Raw genomic sequence first — 16,337 nt, 5'->3', positions numbered from 1 at the left:
GTCCTTCAGAACCCACAGCACACCACAGACCAGGGACAACTGAGTGTGAACTACGGGGAAGTGCGTTTAAAACGGAGAACAGGAGGCACTTCTCTGCCCTGAAGGTTGCAGGAGTGTGGAGCAAAGCTTCACAGTAATAGAAGTGGATAACTCAAGCATCTCCAGAAAGCAGAAGTGCAACGTGCTTGGATCACTTACCATTTGGCAAGCAAAAGAGCTAGATCAGCTGAATGGCCTCTCATTTGGAATCTTATGTCCTCTGTGAATATGGGTTACTTAGACAACGCAATGCAATATCAACCACGTAAGCCAGAAAAAGAACTAGAGTTTGAATGGCCTCTTTTACCTGCTTTCAATTCAATACACAAACTCTGTGTATAAAACACAGCTGTAATTTTAAGAAGTGAACCATCACAGTTTTCAGTTATTATTGCTGTTATAGAAAAGGTTTGTAAACAAACTTTTGAGAAATTCACAATTCTCCTTTTGCCTAGGGGACAGCTGCCATATACCCCATGTCAAATTAAGAATTGTGTTCTCTGGGCTTCTGTATTTTCATTTTATTTTGAAAGTGGGAAGAGCACAGTTCATTCTTTTGTCTTCACTAAATAAAATATTAGCCTACTGAAATTAACTTTAGAAGTATTACTTATTCATCTGTCATGACATTCGCTCATTACAAAATCACTCATAAGTGATTTGTCAATTGCTTAGTTTTTAGTTTCAAATCTTTTATCAGAACACAAAACAGACAGTCATTGGCAAGTTAAAACGGTCTTAAATGTCCAGTTAATCTTACTGCATCCATTGCTGTGCCAGTAAGTCAATTGATTACTTTTGTTTCGTATTACCTGATCTGAAGTGGTTAGTTGACAAGAACACACATTTTAAATATCAAATGTAAAGAAGTGAGCAGGAAATACAATACAGTACTGTACATGAGGAAGCTGCAAAGGTTTATGCTGCCCAACTAAATCATCCAGGCTAAATAAGGGCCTACAGTGCTTGAACATCAAGATTCGGTGTTTAAGTTAACGTATGTTAAAGAGTTGATAATGCGCTAATCAATCCTAACTTGGAAATGTGTTCAGTTTTGATCAACAAGCTACTGTACAGTAGCAGTTTTTCTGACCTACAGGCAGTAAAACTGAGACCCAGTAAACTAATCTGTGGCATGATAGGAAACTCATTCATTTTAAATTAAATGAATCTGCAACAGAAGGTTGTTTTGACATTCAGCTATACAAAATTCTAAAACGCATTAAAAAAAAGCGAGCATGGGAGACTTCTTCCAATTGCCACAACACAATACTCTAGTCCCAGAGATCTCTAAAGCTATGACAAACAAAATATGTCTATTGGCTGCTTGATTGACATTTTTACGTTCTTACTGTTCTAACAGCCAGTAGGGTCAAAAGCTCATGTTCTTCAAAATGTGCCTCTTCTTTAGAATGGCTTCTGCCCATGTGTTCCAAAAGGCCACTGCTAACCAAACAAAAGCCTATCCCCGCAATTCTTCTCTCCTGCCAAAATATGGAACTAGAAGTCACAGCGCATTAATGACAGAAACAAGGATATGTATATTTTCACAACAAAATTTATTAGAAGAATAGTGGTTTTGAAAAGAAGTGATTCTAGCATCCAGTGAATACTACCTTACACAACGTTACAGCTGAAATGTGTTGCGAAAATGGCATTTTCTAATAGAATACAACGTAACCAGTAAAATCTTACACATGCACAAAGACAATTAATCAGCGCTGCCCGACGTTCAATGCAAAAGAAAAAAAAAAAGACCACAGAAATTAAAATTTTAAAAAAATATATCACATACATTAGGAGACAGCTTATTTTTATTAGTCCAGTTGTAAATCAGAATTGCATTCAAAAAGGAAAAAAAAATAGTGCAATCAAACCAACATAATTATTGTGATCATTTAAGTGCTCTACTACATCATACACATTGATCATAACCTGGAATAAAAGTCCAAATCACACAGTACAAAAAGAAAAACAAAATGTACATAAACTACAGTACAAGAAAAATATTAAATTATACAATTCTGTCAAACTGTAAACAGTAGATATTGAAATGAGGTCCATTAAGGTTTTGGAGTGCCTGTTTTCTGAACATCTGAATGAGCCAACAAATAAGAGGGGTCATTGTTTGCCAAATGTTCTTCAGTTATGCTAATGGAATGAGGTATTTTAAAGTAAAGATACACGTCTTTTAAACAAAAGCTAAACCCTGAAATGGTCACGGTATATTAGTTCAAGCACATTAGCATGAGGTCACCACGTATTTCAATTTGATGTTCTTTCAGATCCTTGTCCCCGAGCAGCTGTAACTCATGTTTTCCCAGTACTAACCACTATCCACCAGCACCCTTTGAATAGGAATGTACAGTAGTTTCGTTGTATAAAAAATGTTGGTCCCCTTTGCTAATGGTTCCTACACCAGGATTTCAAAAACAGATTTCTCAGAATTCAGTCAGGTTGCACTTGAAAAGAATTAAACTGCACGTACACAAACCTACTTTACAGTAATAACAAGCTTTAATATAATAATTAGTTTTAATTGGAGGCTCTGTGAACGAATTCAAATAATTACATTTGTTCTAGTTAAGGTTATTACTGTGCTTAGTAATGCAGCTGATGGTACAGCGTGTATCAGTATTAAATAGAAAGCTGCCTTCTTTCAAGACGCTCCTGTATTTTAAAGCATTATATTTTTACCTGATGCCCAAATTCTCCTGGGTAGTGACAAACTGTACATTGTCAAAAGGCTAGCCTGGGACCTGAGTCAAGTCTGCAGGAGTGCTGCAGCCGCCTCAGACAGGCCCACCAGCGCAGTTTCACTGCAGGCCTCCCATCTGACTGCAGCTCTCGGTCAGTAAAAAGGAACAAAATGCAACGTGAAAACAAAGCTACAAAAAGACTTGAATGGGGCAATTTAAAACACGTTTGACGTGAGAAACCACAGATTCACCAACAGTTTTAGATTTTACAGCACAAGAAATAACCACAACCATACCAAAAATTCCCCACCCCATATTTAAAACTCATATGCGGAATATTATTGAAATACTTCGGTGCACTGGGTTTCAGCTTCCACATTTTTAAACCTTCTTAAAGCACATTAAATTGGAACAAGATGCCCAGAGAACAGGACCCCAAATCTGTTCAGCAGTAGTTAGAGAATAGTATGCCACTATTTAAGTGTCTGAGGCACTGTGTGCTGGAGAGTTTAATGCAGCTTAAATCACCGTTTGGCTAATATTTTACCTGAACTGAGTTTAAAATTGACATTCATTAATTAAAAAAAACAAAAACGTACCACTTTCTGGCACGTTTTCCTTTTTTTCATTTTATTAAGAAAAAAAAGTCACTGCTAGGCTTCAGAATCTAGATAAAGTACCTGAATTGCGTGAGAGTAGTGTAAAATGTCCCTGAGGGTTTTCTTTTCTTTTTTTTTTAAACAGTGAGATAGATTGGAGCCTTGAAATTTGTATGTACAAGTAAACACATAAATCTGTGGATTTTTAAAAAGCTGACAATGGAATAATAAGCAGGACTATAAAGAGAGAAGGTGTCAGACAGATTTCGCACACACACGCGCACACATTTACTTTGTACAAGGGAAAAAAAATAATTAAAACCATCGTAAGCAAAAGGTAAGAAACAGCAGTACCAGCAATACGCATCTTGGGTGCGCCAATTAAGTGACTGCCTGAAATTTAAGGTACATATCAATTTGTCAGTCTCCAAATTTCCTTAAGCATCACAAATTTATCTTGCATAAATTCCAGTGTTTTCTAAATTTGATTCTTATCTCACTGCTTACTTTACACCATTACTTCTGTTCTCTCACACTGCTGTACTTTAGACGAGCACACCTTCACGCATTATTCCAAGTTTTGGCTAACATGCAAAAATAACACCAAAAATCTCCTGCTCTTTCACATTTATATACGAAAGAAATATATTCAAACAATATAGGAATTTAAAGTACTTTCCTAAATGCAAATGGGAAAGGCTTGTTAGCAAAGATACTCAATTCCTTACATACACCACGCCTGTGAAACACAGGCCTGGAATGGGTAGTGCTGATACTTGTTTAGTACTATATACATAACCCCACAACTTCATTTTTTCATAAATATACTGTCTATACAGTGGTAAAAAAGTGACCCACTCTGCACACTGGCAGGATTGGCTTTTCTTCATTATCAGCTAAACTCAAACTTTCTACGCAACTATCCCCCTACAAAGACTCAGTCAATTAGACTGTGAAAGGAAATTAACATGGCTTGAAAAAACTGAGTAATTTACCTAAAATGCTAACCTTTATTCCCTGAATTAAATAAGGGAGAACTGTATCCCTTCAGCTTGACAGTAATTACATATATAACTTTTATTCTATGTATAGCTATTTAACAGATGTTGATTCGGTGTTATCTAACTTTTTACATTCACTGATAAAATAGTTCTCATCTCCTGAAATTAAAGTGATACAAAAAGCGAAACTGTTGTGAAACACGTTAAATTCGATAGGAGGTTCTGAATACTTTCCTGGGTGCATCTTAATTCTGCTTGAAAATCCTGAGGATCTTTAGCCCAAAGCTATGGTTTAATACAGTGTAATAGTGATTAAAGGGATGCTGAAGCTATCAGGAATCCAAGCTTACAAAATAAATATGGAAAGTAATAAAAATCTCTTATAGGCTTCCAGATATTTTAAAAGGTGTTAAAAATATCTAAATCTAATTTTTAAATATTTTAGAGTGACGATTTTGCTGGGTTTGTTCAGGGCTATAAAAATTTAACCAGGAAACTATAACACCACATTAAAACATTATCCCAAGGCCCCTTTATTCACCCATCAAAAAACTTTTTTTTGCTTTACAGCCAAGGACAAAGGCCTACTCAGTGGTTTCAGAAGAGCCACACAAAAGCCAGACTGATAATTCTGTTTCCAGTATTATTCTAGTGGCCCGCATAGAGGAAAAACATAGAATCCTCAAATAAAACACGTTTTTGACAACTGAAAAAATACTGTTCTTTTTCATCCCTTTCCCTGTACTTGCTACAGGACACACAAACACTGCAAATTCAAGATGAAAAATTAAAAAAAAATTATGCAACACGGGACAGTTCATGCAGGGTGATCCAAAACAAAACCAGAAGCAATGACACAAGCACAGACAGTGGCCTTTGTAAAGCCCTATGCTGAGCCCTGAATGTCAAATGACCAAAGGCTGCTCCACAGTGAGAATGAAGAGATTCATTAACCAGTCTGAGGTTGCAAGGGCTTGCATGGCTTTTCTGAGGTATACTGTGTTGCAAAGACAAATGAAACGGCACATGCTCTATGAATCGAGTGTGACAAGGGACATGCAAAGGCACTTTTGTGCCAGCCCGTGAATTTAGAAAAGACTCCCCCATCCAGAATATTCTCCACATAAAGCAAGTCAAGAAGCTTTTATTTTGGGCCTTTCAATGGCATTCATTGCTGAGGGCAATTTACACACCACTCCCTTCACTATTCCTTACAATGCTGTTTTCTTACACTATCTTTGTAAAGCACTGACAAGATATTTGGCTGCTTAATAATTGGTATACAGATAGGACAGCCTTCAGCTTTTACATTGGTTCCCAACCTATAAGGAAAATCTTTGGCCAGAACCCATTTATCAGGACACTTTCTTCTTGTTTTGATGTTGGGTTTGCCCAACTAATGAAGTGTTTACACACACACTTCACATCACTTTCTTCTTTGTGCACGGAGAGGATCACCTTTAGGTCATTCAAGACGCATGGCAACACACCAGCAATAAAAGAGACCCGCCCCAGCATCACTATTAGATGGGTGTGCATGGAAATAAAACTAAATCCTTCCACAGTAGCACCTCACTAAGCGCCCACCTCATCTGGCGACACTGAATCGTTCTGCATAATGTTTTGATGATCTAGAGCGCTTGAAAATAACCCCCCAAAAGGTGAGCCACAAATGAACCAGATATACACTTGCCGTACTAAGACTGTACAAGGATCAAGCACCATGCAATGGGTTTTGGAAATGGTTTGAATTTTAAACTAGTACAGTGCCTACTCTTCCCCATAAGGAAATGGCATGAGTTGTGTCTCTATTTTAACCATAAACAAAGGGCAATTCTGTCCCTTTACTGTACCAAGCTTTTCAACACAGTTCCTTGCTCTGCGTGGTTAGACATGTTTTGTATACAGGAAAGCGAGACTCTTGCACTTGTCAGAAAGGATGAAATCATTTATTACAAAACTGAGCTGAGTGGGCAAGATGTTTGTGGAATGAGAGGCTCTGATCATTTTTTTCAACATATCAAACTAACCACAGTCTTTTCTACACCTTACAAGGCTTGCTGAAGCAGCTGTAAGACAAACAGTTCTGCCAGGGTACTGCTGTTCAGCAGTCGGCATATTAAAACTGCTTCACTCCAATGCACACCAACTTCTGCAGGAACCATTTCTGGTAAAACTTACTGTCAACTTTGAGTCTATTCTTAAAAATGAAGAGGCTGGAGAAATACAAGTGAAGTGATGACCACTTGCATTAAGCCTCAGAAATTAATACAGCCCTCCTATATGTCTCAAAGATCATACATTTACAATGTGTCCTTTAAATTATTCAGCAGCTTTTATGAGAGTTCATGAAATTTTAACAGGACCTATAAAATACTCATACAGCCAAATGCAGAATTTTCATCAGTCTCTTCAGTATTGCTTTCAATTAAGAGAGGGGCTTGGTTTAAGCTCCATGTCCCTAACTAGTCTCCATTAACCCAGATTTTACATCACAAAACCTTCACTGTAAGAATTAATATACATGGTCATAAGACAGATTAAGGAACAATAAAAAAGAACAAACATTTTGGTCCTATTCACTTGAAATGAAACAATCTGGACAGAAACATCACTCTGGCAAGAACAGAACATGGTCCTTTCCTGGAAAGCCAACGGTTTTCTGTTGAGGCTGCTAATGATTTAAGAACTGTTTAAAAGGTGCACAACATTTTTCAGACCTTGACGTTCACCAGTTACACTTCTGATAACCATGTGTGTTGGGTGATGGGCAAAGCAAGTGACTTTTTTTCTTGTTGAAAAACAAAGCAGTTTTGAAAACTTAAAAGTGAACAAAAACTCCTACAGAATACAACCCATGACTTTGTCATTTTTTTTTTAAATAAAAAGGGCGCGAGTGTGTAAGCACTGTTTGTGGTGTGCCATCTTCATTGTATGACTCTGCGGTCAGACAGCAATTAAGACGGGAAAAAAAACAGCACATTTGACCTAAATGGCATTACAGGTTCACAAAGGTTGCAAGATAACATTGAAAATCACATAAAAGGTGGTGCAGCACACAGAATTTCAAACTGGTGTCCCAGTGAGCTGGAACCACCCCATAACAAACACGCAATCTGACAACAGTGACTGCCTGCAGAAATGCAATGCTGATTAATCATTAGCCCCCAGCAAGTTAAATGCTACAAACACTTGCCAAAAGGTTGAGTCTCTATTTCAAGAAATCAAAACAAAATGAAAACGCAGGAGTGACTTACACCATACCTTAACAGATGTATTTTTTATGTTTTTTAAATTAGACATCTCTGTACTCCTCATTTTATCCAAAGGTTTTTAGAAACTTCTTTCAGGTTATACTGAACTGACAAACAGAGGGATTTCCTGCACATAAAGCAGGGTGTGAGGTAGTAAACCCTATTCTACACTATAACTGGACAAGGAATTACTAACTTTGAAAAGGTAACGAGAGGGGATCCTCATGAGAGACACAAAAGAGCAATTTAATGCTGGGTCTAAGGGCTCTTAAAAAACTATTTTGCAAAAAGGAAACATTCAATAAATGCACCTGCAAGCACATGCCATCTGCAATATTTTTGGTTTGCATTACGCCTGTCCCATTAAACCAGCTCTTGGTTGGCTCGGTTCTGTCACTGCAACTACAACTTCCATTTTAGCAGCATTTCTGATTTGCAGTTAGAAAAACTGGGAGTTGCGGGGAGGGGGGAGGAGTGAACACATCTAAACCTCCAGCAATTTCACTTTAACAAATTGGACAAAAAAGCAGTCCCACGTCAAGTTTTTTTACATCCAATTAAAATAAAACTTCCCTAGAGTTTTCACAGACATTTCAGAGCCCAGCCCCTTCCACCCCCAAAAAAGACATCTGCTAAGAAACAGTGTTTGACAAAATGACAACCATGAGAAGCTCCTCATTTTGCTTTAAAAGATAATTTCATCTGTTTAAAGGACAGGCACACCTTCACCTGTGAGCCTAACTGCCGGATTGTTGTCTTAACGCTGACCAGATTAGCCCAGTTTAGTTCCTTTACCTCTTAAGTGAAAGTCAAATTTGGGCAGAGAAATTCAAAATTGGTTCATTTGCTCCTTCACAGACTGTTTAGACAAATGGGTCTACACACACACTACAGACATCAGTAAGGCAGAGTACGGCAGGCTCATGAAGCTGACAATCAGGGCTTACTGATGAAGGATACCTATGATAAAATGACTCCTCGGGCTCTAGAGTATTAACTGTAAGCATGTTAATGGCTACTGTAAGCAAAGTTTCAAATAAAGGCTCTTTTCAGGTGAGCAAAATTCAGCAAACCTTTTTACTTGTTTATATTGCATGTCATTCCTTTTAAAAATATCTCAGTGTTTATGGCATTAAACACCAAGAGTCCAAGAAATGGTCTCTCCCTCACTGATGTTAAAACTGATGCAGGGTGACAAAATTCTTACTCTTGAACAGGTCACTGGTCATGAATGCGACCTGTCAGTAAACTGCTGAGGGAGAAGCAAAGAGCTGGAACCTTTCGATTGAAAACTAAAAAGGCCAGGCAATCTGAACATAATCTAGCTATTTGTTAATAATAGTTATTAATATTGACTGACATATTACATTATGTAATGTTGTCAAGTTACTAAGGATCTAAAACTAAAACTGTTTTAGAAAGTCAGAATAATGCTAGTACAGAGTGTGGGATTTAAGAAAATGTATAAACTGAGGACTGAGGTCCACCATGTAAATGCCTTCATTTAATAAATGCCATTACTGATGCCGTAGCAGTCCAGATACAAAAAGTTCTAATTACTTAGTACATTAGAAAATTCTACTTGATGAAACCAGATGAAGGCACAACGTCACACACTCACAAATCACTTTCTAAAGGTGTATAAAAGGGGAAGGATTTAACAACAAACTCATCCCTTTACGATACCTAAATATCAATGCAAGTGATCAAACAGTAAAACCAAAGGCCTGAGAATTAGGTCTTAAATCTGTCTGTTTTTAGTTCACTTTGGAGCATTTAAGGACAGCAACTGGTCTTTACACAACAAGTCATGACTTCTTTTTCAGCGATAAAGAGAAATGAGGATTATCTACTTAAGCAGACACCCCCTGGTCATATCCCAGAACCCCCCCCCAGGGAAATGTAATTTCCGAAGGTGATTGACATAAATCAATTGGTAAACTTGTTGGTGACACCAGCAGCTTCACTTTCAGATGGGCTTTCCCTTGGTGTGCCTTGCCTTTAAATTCTACTATAACCGCAGTTTTGCACAAGGTGTTTTAGCTATTAGGTTCTTCGCTGAAGTCCAGTAAAGTAGACCTCTCAAAGATGCAAATACCTGGTTCACCTCGAACCTTACAACACAAAACGATGCTGCATTCAAATAATCTCAGCAACAGATGTTCGTCACGGCAGGGTTTAAGGACTGGGCACAGCACAAGACCTACAATATAGCAGTATTAGGTCTTGTGCAAAGGGAGGAGTACCCAGTTTACAGTATTTTGTTTTTACATAACCGGCAAAGAAATTACAAAGATAATATAAGCTTTTGCCTAGTTGTACATTTCACCTTTAGTATACCTAAAGCAGACTCCTGATACTACATCAGGTAGTTCTCATTACAGCAATTAAATTACAACATTTGCAGACAGTCGGTTACTGGAAATAACCAGTCCACTACAGTGTATCCCTGATGTGTGCCATAAGTGGTAGTGTCTAAGTTTTGTTTCAAGACTGTGTGCTAGACTTGATCAGCTGCACTGAAAGGTGTCAATACCTGTGGAAATCCACCACTTCACCGATTAAAAAAAAATCTCAGTGTGTCAAGATGTGGTTACAATCAGCTGCTCTGGAGGAATGACCTGAGGTATAACTGTGAACCAGATATGTGGCTAATATGAAAGACTTCATATGTCCATGATGGAGAATATACAGGTATTCTGAAGGTTTGCCATTCAGGGCTAATGGCAGGAGGAAAAAAAACAGTTCCGTTTCAATGTGTAACACTACAACTGCAAGAATTTAAAAAGGTAGATAAAGACTTTTAGGTAGATAAATACTTTTTATACTCACAAACATAAAACTTTCGATCTTTTTAAAATAAAAGATTTTGGAATGCACTGTGATGTGGGGTATCAAACAGCTACATAGCGGGGAATAAACTGTTCCACCTGTCCCATTAGAAGCCTCCATTACAGTCACAAATAGCCAACCCCTTGTTTACAACTACAGGGCCCGCTTGTGAGTTCAGATTTATATAGAGCACAGTGCCCCTTTAAGTACTGGGAAAAACCTACAGTAAAATATTTTAAAGAACTGCCTGCTTAGGCACATTTGGTTTTTACTTCAGTACGGCAAACTAGTTGCAGAAACATCAAAAGAAAGTGGTGTAACCACCACAGAACTGTACTGAGCTCATTATACATTATAAATAGGGAAAAAGGCTAAGATAGACAAATACCTAATTGCTGCACAGAATGTTTTATATACCATAGTGAATTATGGTTCGTTCTTGCAAAATTTTCTGAAAAAAAAGTAGGAAGCACATACTGGTCAGTTAGATTTTTAAGCAAAACATCCTCAGAACAAAAAAAAAAAGAAGGAAGCTAAATTTCCCAGAGCAGAGACTATCCCTTCATCAGAAGCTTGTGAACGGGGATACAGAAACGAGGTACGGAAAAGGAATATTTTCCGAGACTGAGGTATTCAAGTGGTAAAAAGCTAGGTTTTTTGTTGTTTTTGTTTAAAATACAGGTAGTCAAGTCTGCTTTCTCTAACTGACAAATATTGCTTCACTACTATCCTGAGATATTTTGAAGGCTACAAAACCACATAGCCAAGAGTTTTAATTTCAGAAAAGAGCATCTTACATACTGTGCAGCACAAGCAAAGTGTACTTTGTTTTATGCTTTACCTGCCACTTTTTTTTTTTGCTTATTTTGGAAGTGTGAAAAATATTCATAATTACATTCATTTTAACACGCAGATTCTCAGGAACTGTGCTAAGAGCAGGTTTATGGTTCTGCTTTCTGAGGTTTGACTGGAGATAGCGAGGAAAGAGGAGGCGATTTTGTGGACAGGGGGAGCCGTTACCCCATAGGCAAAACTACAACAAAAACAAAGTGTTATATAGAATAGAACTGCACGTAGTTGCTAAATTGCAGCTGTGCCAAAATGCCTAATTTGGACTTTGGTAAGCAAGGCAATGTAAGCCAGCTTTCTCATGTTTGCTGGAAAGTGACAGGGAAATAGTTTCTATCCTGTAATTGCTCTAACTAATGCAGCACTAGCACACCACATTCAATAAGTGCCTTCAGTCCGTGGAAGGTAAGACTTGGAGTAACTTTGTGGTTCTCACAATATGAATACAGTGTATGCATACACATACACAACCACGTGTACATATAAGGATAAGACAACAGGACAATTGCAAACGTTTCTAGCCCGGTTTCTAAAGAAGCAAGGGGATGTTCTGGTTCAAGGTCGCCTGGCCCAAAATCATTTTCTTGAGGAACAATCTTCTGTTTTAAAAGCCCATTTTAAGTGTTGAAACCCTACACATATATAAAATCATTCCCTTAAGTGCTTTGTTAAAGTAAAAAATAAGGATTATCTTAAAACAGGTCTAGATCTACAGAAGGATTTAATTTCAGAAAATGAAAAACGCTGAAAAAACCCTTTTAAGACGAAAAAAATATATAAACCCAATTATACACTTTAAATGCTGTGCGTTACTAAAGTGTTTTAGGCATTTTATGCAGCTTCTCCACCTAGCAGGTGATCTGAACAGGCCTGTAAATGGGATACTGAATTACTTCAAGTAACTAGGTTACTGCAGTATTCCCTTCAGCCTTGCCCCTTTCCTGCGACTCTCAGAATAATGAAGCCATGTGGTTACTGACCAGTTATCTAGTCCACATATTTAATACAAACTGTGTTAAATATAACACTTATCTTGAGTTCAAACTGGGAAAATAACTTTGTGGTAAAATCAAATGTACAGAACACATACATTGTGTTTAAGCGCAATAACATTTTAACTGGCTTTGCTCTACAAAAACAATGTCACTGGCCTAAGCACAAAATTGTGTTGTGCCCTGTGTGAACACCAAACTATTATATTCGGTGTCCGTGACACTCATTACTCAAAAGCTTTGAAAAGATTTAAAATAGCCATATATTTAATCCCTGTCACTGTCAGACAAACACACTGCACGCATTGTGAAAGAATGTGCACCTGTTTTTGGATAGGCTCACACACAAACACAGCATTGTGTCGGTGCCTTCCACTGGGTACAAAACAAATTTGTAAATATTCGGAGTGTGTATTTATGCATTTATGTGCATGGACGCGATACAGAATTAAAAAACCTTGATACTGAATACCTATTTTAAAAACTTATCACAAACAAGATACAGTTCTTGAATCCATGCCCTGGTAGTAGAAAGGCTGTGTTTGAGGGTAGATTCAAAGTATATACCTGAAGACTGATCGACTGCATTATGATTGTGTTTGTCACTTCAGACTGGGTGAGCACCAGGCAGTTGGAGGAAGGGTGTTTCAAAAACAAAACTAGGTACTAAAGCAGCATAAAGCACTGATTCATTAAACTGCTTTTACCTGCTTTTTTTTCTTCAAAAAAAAATCAAGCAGGATTTTAGGGCCTTTGTCATTTATTGTAGGATGCCCCCAAGTCTTTCCACTGGGGAAGTCGCTACATCTGCCTATTTCATAGGTTTACAGGGGCTCTGATAAAGCTACGTCTGATAGAAACTCCCATCTCTGCTAGCGTTTGCTGAAGAGGTAATTCAAGGAAAGTCTGGGTCTGAGCTGCAGTTTTCAGAACTTATTCAGACACTAAAGCTTTTGTGTTTTGTCCCCCCCCCTCCCCCCTGCAGCCACCACCACCACACATTTTCTTTTTAAAAAGTGCTATTTTCAGAAATTCATGGACACACTTACACCCTCTCCCCATCCCTGGACCCCTCAATTTTCTCATCGTTGTACTTTAAGCCACTGGACGAGCTAGACTCTTCTTTTCTTTTCCTGGAAAATCTTTACACACCTTTACTGTCCTTCACCTGCCTGCAGAAAGAGTCTTATGTTTAAAAATATAGAATATATAGACTCCTCTCTCAGTTACCCTGAGCTCAAAAGGAAATTATCTAACATGAAGATAGAAATAATTATAATAAAAACCCTAAGATGAAATCAACATTTTTCCCCTTACTGGAGCATTTTCAGCAAAATCTGTCAACAAGTAACTTGTGATTTTACTGGAAAGGCTGGGGGAAAATAACTGATTTTAAAACCAATCCCTGGATGTGGGTTTCACTAAAACGACGGCTTTTCTGCAATTCAGGTGACTAAAATCCCTAAATCAAAGGGAAATCCTGAAACAGCAAAGAGACTCACTAGGAAAAGAAAGAAAAGTGACTCCTGCAGACCTTAAGTGCAGAGCGCTGAGACAGCAGCGGAGAGGCGATCAGGCTGGCCAGGTGCTCACTAGGCCGCCGAGCCTGACAGCACAAGACCAGAGCATGTAGTGCAAAAAAAAAAGCAAACCCCAAAAATGAAAAGAGAGAACAGAAGTCTTTGAAAAACACAGAAGTACATCCCTGAATGAATTTCTATATACCAAGTGTGTACACTTCATTAATAAAGACTTTAAAAAAAAAGTGATGTTGAATTCACAAAGGAGCCTAACAGAAATCCTTAAGGAACCCAACTTGCTTGTGTGGGTTTTGCGCAAAATCCTGGGTCTCTGGTGACAATACTGGGAACTGGTCCATGAAAATTCAGAATTTGCAAAATGTACAGGTTCATAAAAGTCCACTGAAATTAACTTAGTGTTTTTTCACAAATTTTGTTTTGCTAAAAAGGGGGGTGTGGAGGGCTTTACTGTGTGTTTCCTGTAGAAGGCGTTCATCCCTAGTGGTCCACCCATTACAACACCTCGCCCCATGCCCCAAGCCCACAGACTTGCCAAGTCCGGTCTGTATACTGGGTTCAGACACTTGGGAGAAAAGGGGGGAAGGGGGAGGGAGGGGGTTAACTAATCTTGCTTCGCTAAAACTTTGTAGGTGTCACATAACGCGTGGCTTCAATGCATCTGTTTGCAAACTGAGGAACCAAAATGCCTGTACAGTGCTGGAAGTAAAACACTGTAAAATTAGCATATCTGACTTTTTTTTTTCCAGTTTTCTCCGTTATTTCCTGCGTTTGTGCTCACCCAGATACTGCAAAGTAAATTGGCACTACTGAAGCCCCACCAACTTTTACTTTACTCATCTTTCACATCGCTTGTCCCCTGTGACCCTTCACCCCTGGGAGAAGGGTCAGACTCAGCCACCACCTCTTGCCCTTCCATCCTCATCAGTTTCATTTTTTTCTTTGGAGGGTTTTTCAGAGTTCCTAGCCTCTCTTTGACTTTATACTCCAGTGTGCTGTGGGGGATCCCATAGATATTCTGTGCCTTTGACACGCTCATCTTCCCGCTCATCACGACTGAGATCGCCTCCTCCAGAATCTCGCTGTTGTACTGCCGGTAGCGCCCCCGTTTCTTTCGAGGCTGTTTGGAGTTCGGGTCTCCCTCTGGGTCAGAGGTCGGGTACTGCTGTCCAGAGGTTGACTGTTCTACATCAGACCCCCAGAAATCCTGTCCCCCATCCAGGGCTCCCCCTACACCCCCTCTCCGATTCTGCTTGGGAAGGATGGCCCGCAGCTTCTTGCTGAGAGCGTTTTCCGAGTGAGGGCCCACCACCAGAGATCCGTAACCATAGAGGTCGGAAGCATGCGCCTCCCAGGAGAGATCCATGCCTCGGACCTGAGGGATCTTCAGATCCACTGGAGCCGAGTGTCCGTGGTCCCTTTTCCCATCATGTAGCTTCGCCTGGCTCGGATTCTTTGAAAATGCACCAGAGTTCTCCAGGAGAAAGGGCAGGTCCTTCAGGTCGTTAAGTGCACTGTTTGCCTTGAACTTCAGGTGGTTGTCAAAATGCGGCTTGCTCCAGGAACTTTCTCTCGAGAGAACGGCGTGCTGCCCGTGGCTCAGCAGCCCCACCGACTCAAGGCTGGACAGAGAGACAGCGGTCGGATGCAAATGCTGCTTCCGGCTGAGCAGATCCTCTTTGATTTGAAGGGAGTGAGCTAGCGGAGGCTTAAGAGGGGTGGAGTGGCCGTAATTCTCCCTCATCCCGTCCTGCAAGCTTCTTGAAGGCAGCCCATCTGCATCCCGGCAATGTCCGTCTCGATAGTTGTGGTCAGCTCTCCCTGGGCGCCTAATTGAATGGAAGGAAATTGGTGTAAGCAGAGCTTGCACAGCTTTAGGGAAGGATGGGTTGGGGAAGGTAGGGTGTGGCCACTCCTTTATTAGAAGACCTTGCTTGGGTAACATCACTTTTTTTGGGGGGGGAGGGGGAGTTTACGTGTGCTTAGAAAAAAAAGGCTCAAGTTTTTTTAAAAGTTTATTTTTGTGTTTTTTTTGTTTCGTTTTACAAATAAGTTCTTGCCAAAATGAACAAAACAATCCAAAAGGGAAAAAAAAGCTTCAGGGCAAAGAAATTAAGTAAAAGGAAAGAAAGAAAATAACTTTGTACATAAGAAAGAAAGCAAATTATTTAACCCGTCTGCCAGTCTCGGGAGGGGGAAGGGGGGATGTTTCTCGTTGCAGAAAAGCAAAGCCTTGCATGAAATTTCTGAAAATAGCACCAGAATTGTGAATTACAGAATCATTAGTATCCAGTATAGCACAGCGCTTTGCTAGTGTGACGTTACCACTAAACAAGTACAGCAATAAAAGAGTAAGCCAAGTGATACAGGATGTTACACTTACAGTTACAACTTGCTTACGTATGCAGACATACACACATACACTCATTCTGAATGGCTCATTTCAGGGAATAATTTACCTGCTGCAGAGTAGCAAGCTGCAAGGCAAACATGGAACCACGAGAGGTGTGCACAAACTTTTCATACCCGCTAAC

At 39.3% G+C, this 16,337-nt stretch overlaps 1 protein-coding gene across 2 annotated transcripts in view; it reads right to left on the bottom strand.

The window, feature by feature from the left end:
• lcor (ligand dependent nuclear receptor corepressor) overlaps window positions 1-16,337 on the bottom strand; it is a 90,880-nt gene that overhangs the window by 19,076 nt on the left and 55,467 nt on the right. The window contains exon 7 of one of the 2 annotated variants that reach the window (XM_015347700.2): window positions 1,580-15,632. The exons of the other annotated variant lie outside the window; for it this stretch is intronic. Coding sequence (XP_015203186.2) covers window positions 14,636-15,632 — 997 coding nt within the window. The 3' untranslated portion in view covers window positions 1,580-14,635. Of the gene's footprint in view, window positions 1-1,579; window positions 15,633-16,337 lie in introns of those variants that run through there. 2 annotated transcript variants of the gene reach the window in all.

Source organism: Lepisosteus oculatus, chromosome 4, assembly GCF_040954835.1.
Source record: "Lepisosteus oculatus isolate fLepOcu1 chromosome 4, fLepOcu1.hap2, whole genome shotgun sequence".
NCBI lineage: Eukaryota > Metazoa > Chordata > Actinopteri > Semionotiformes > Lepisosteidae > Lepisosteus > Lepisosteus oculatus.
Note: the sequence above shows the minus strand (reverse complement) of the source record. Positions and strands in the feature narration are given on the sequence as shown.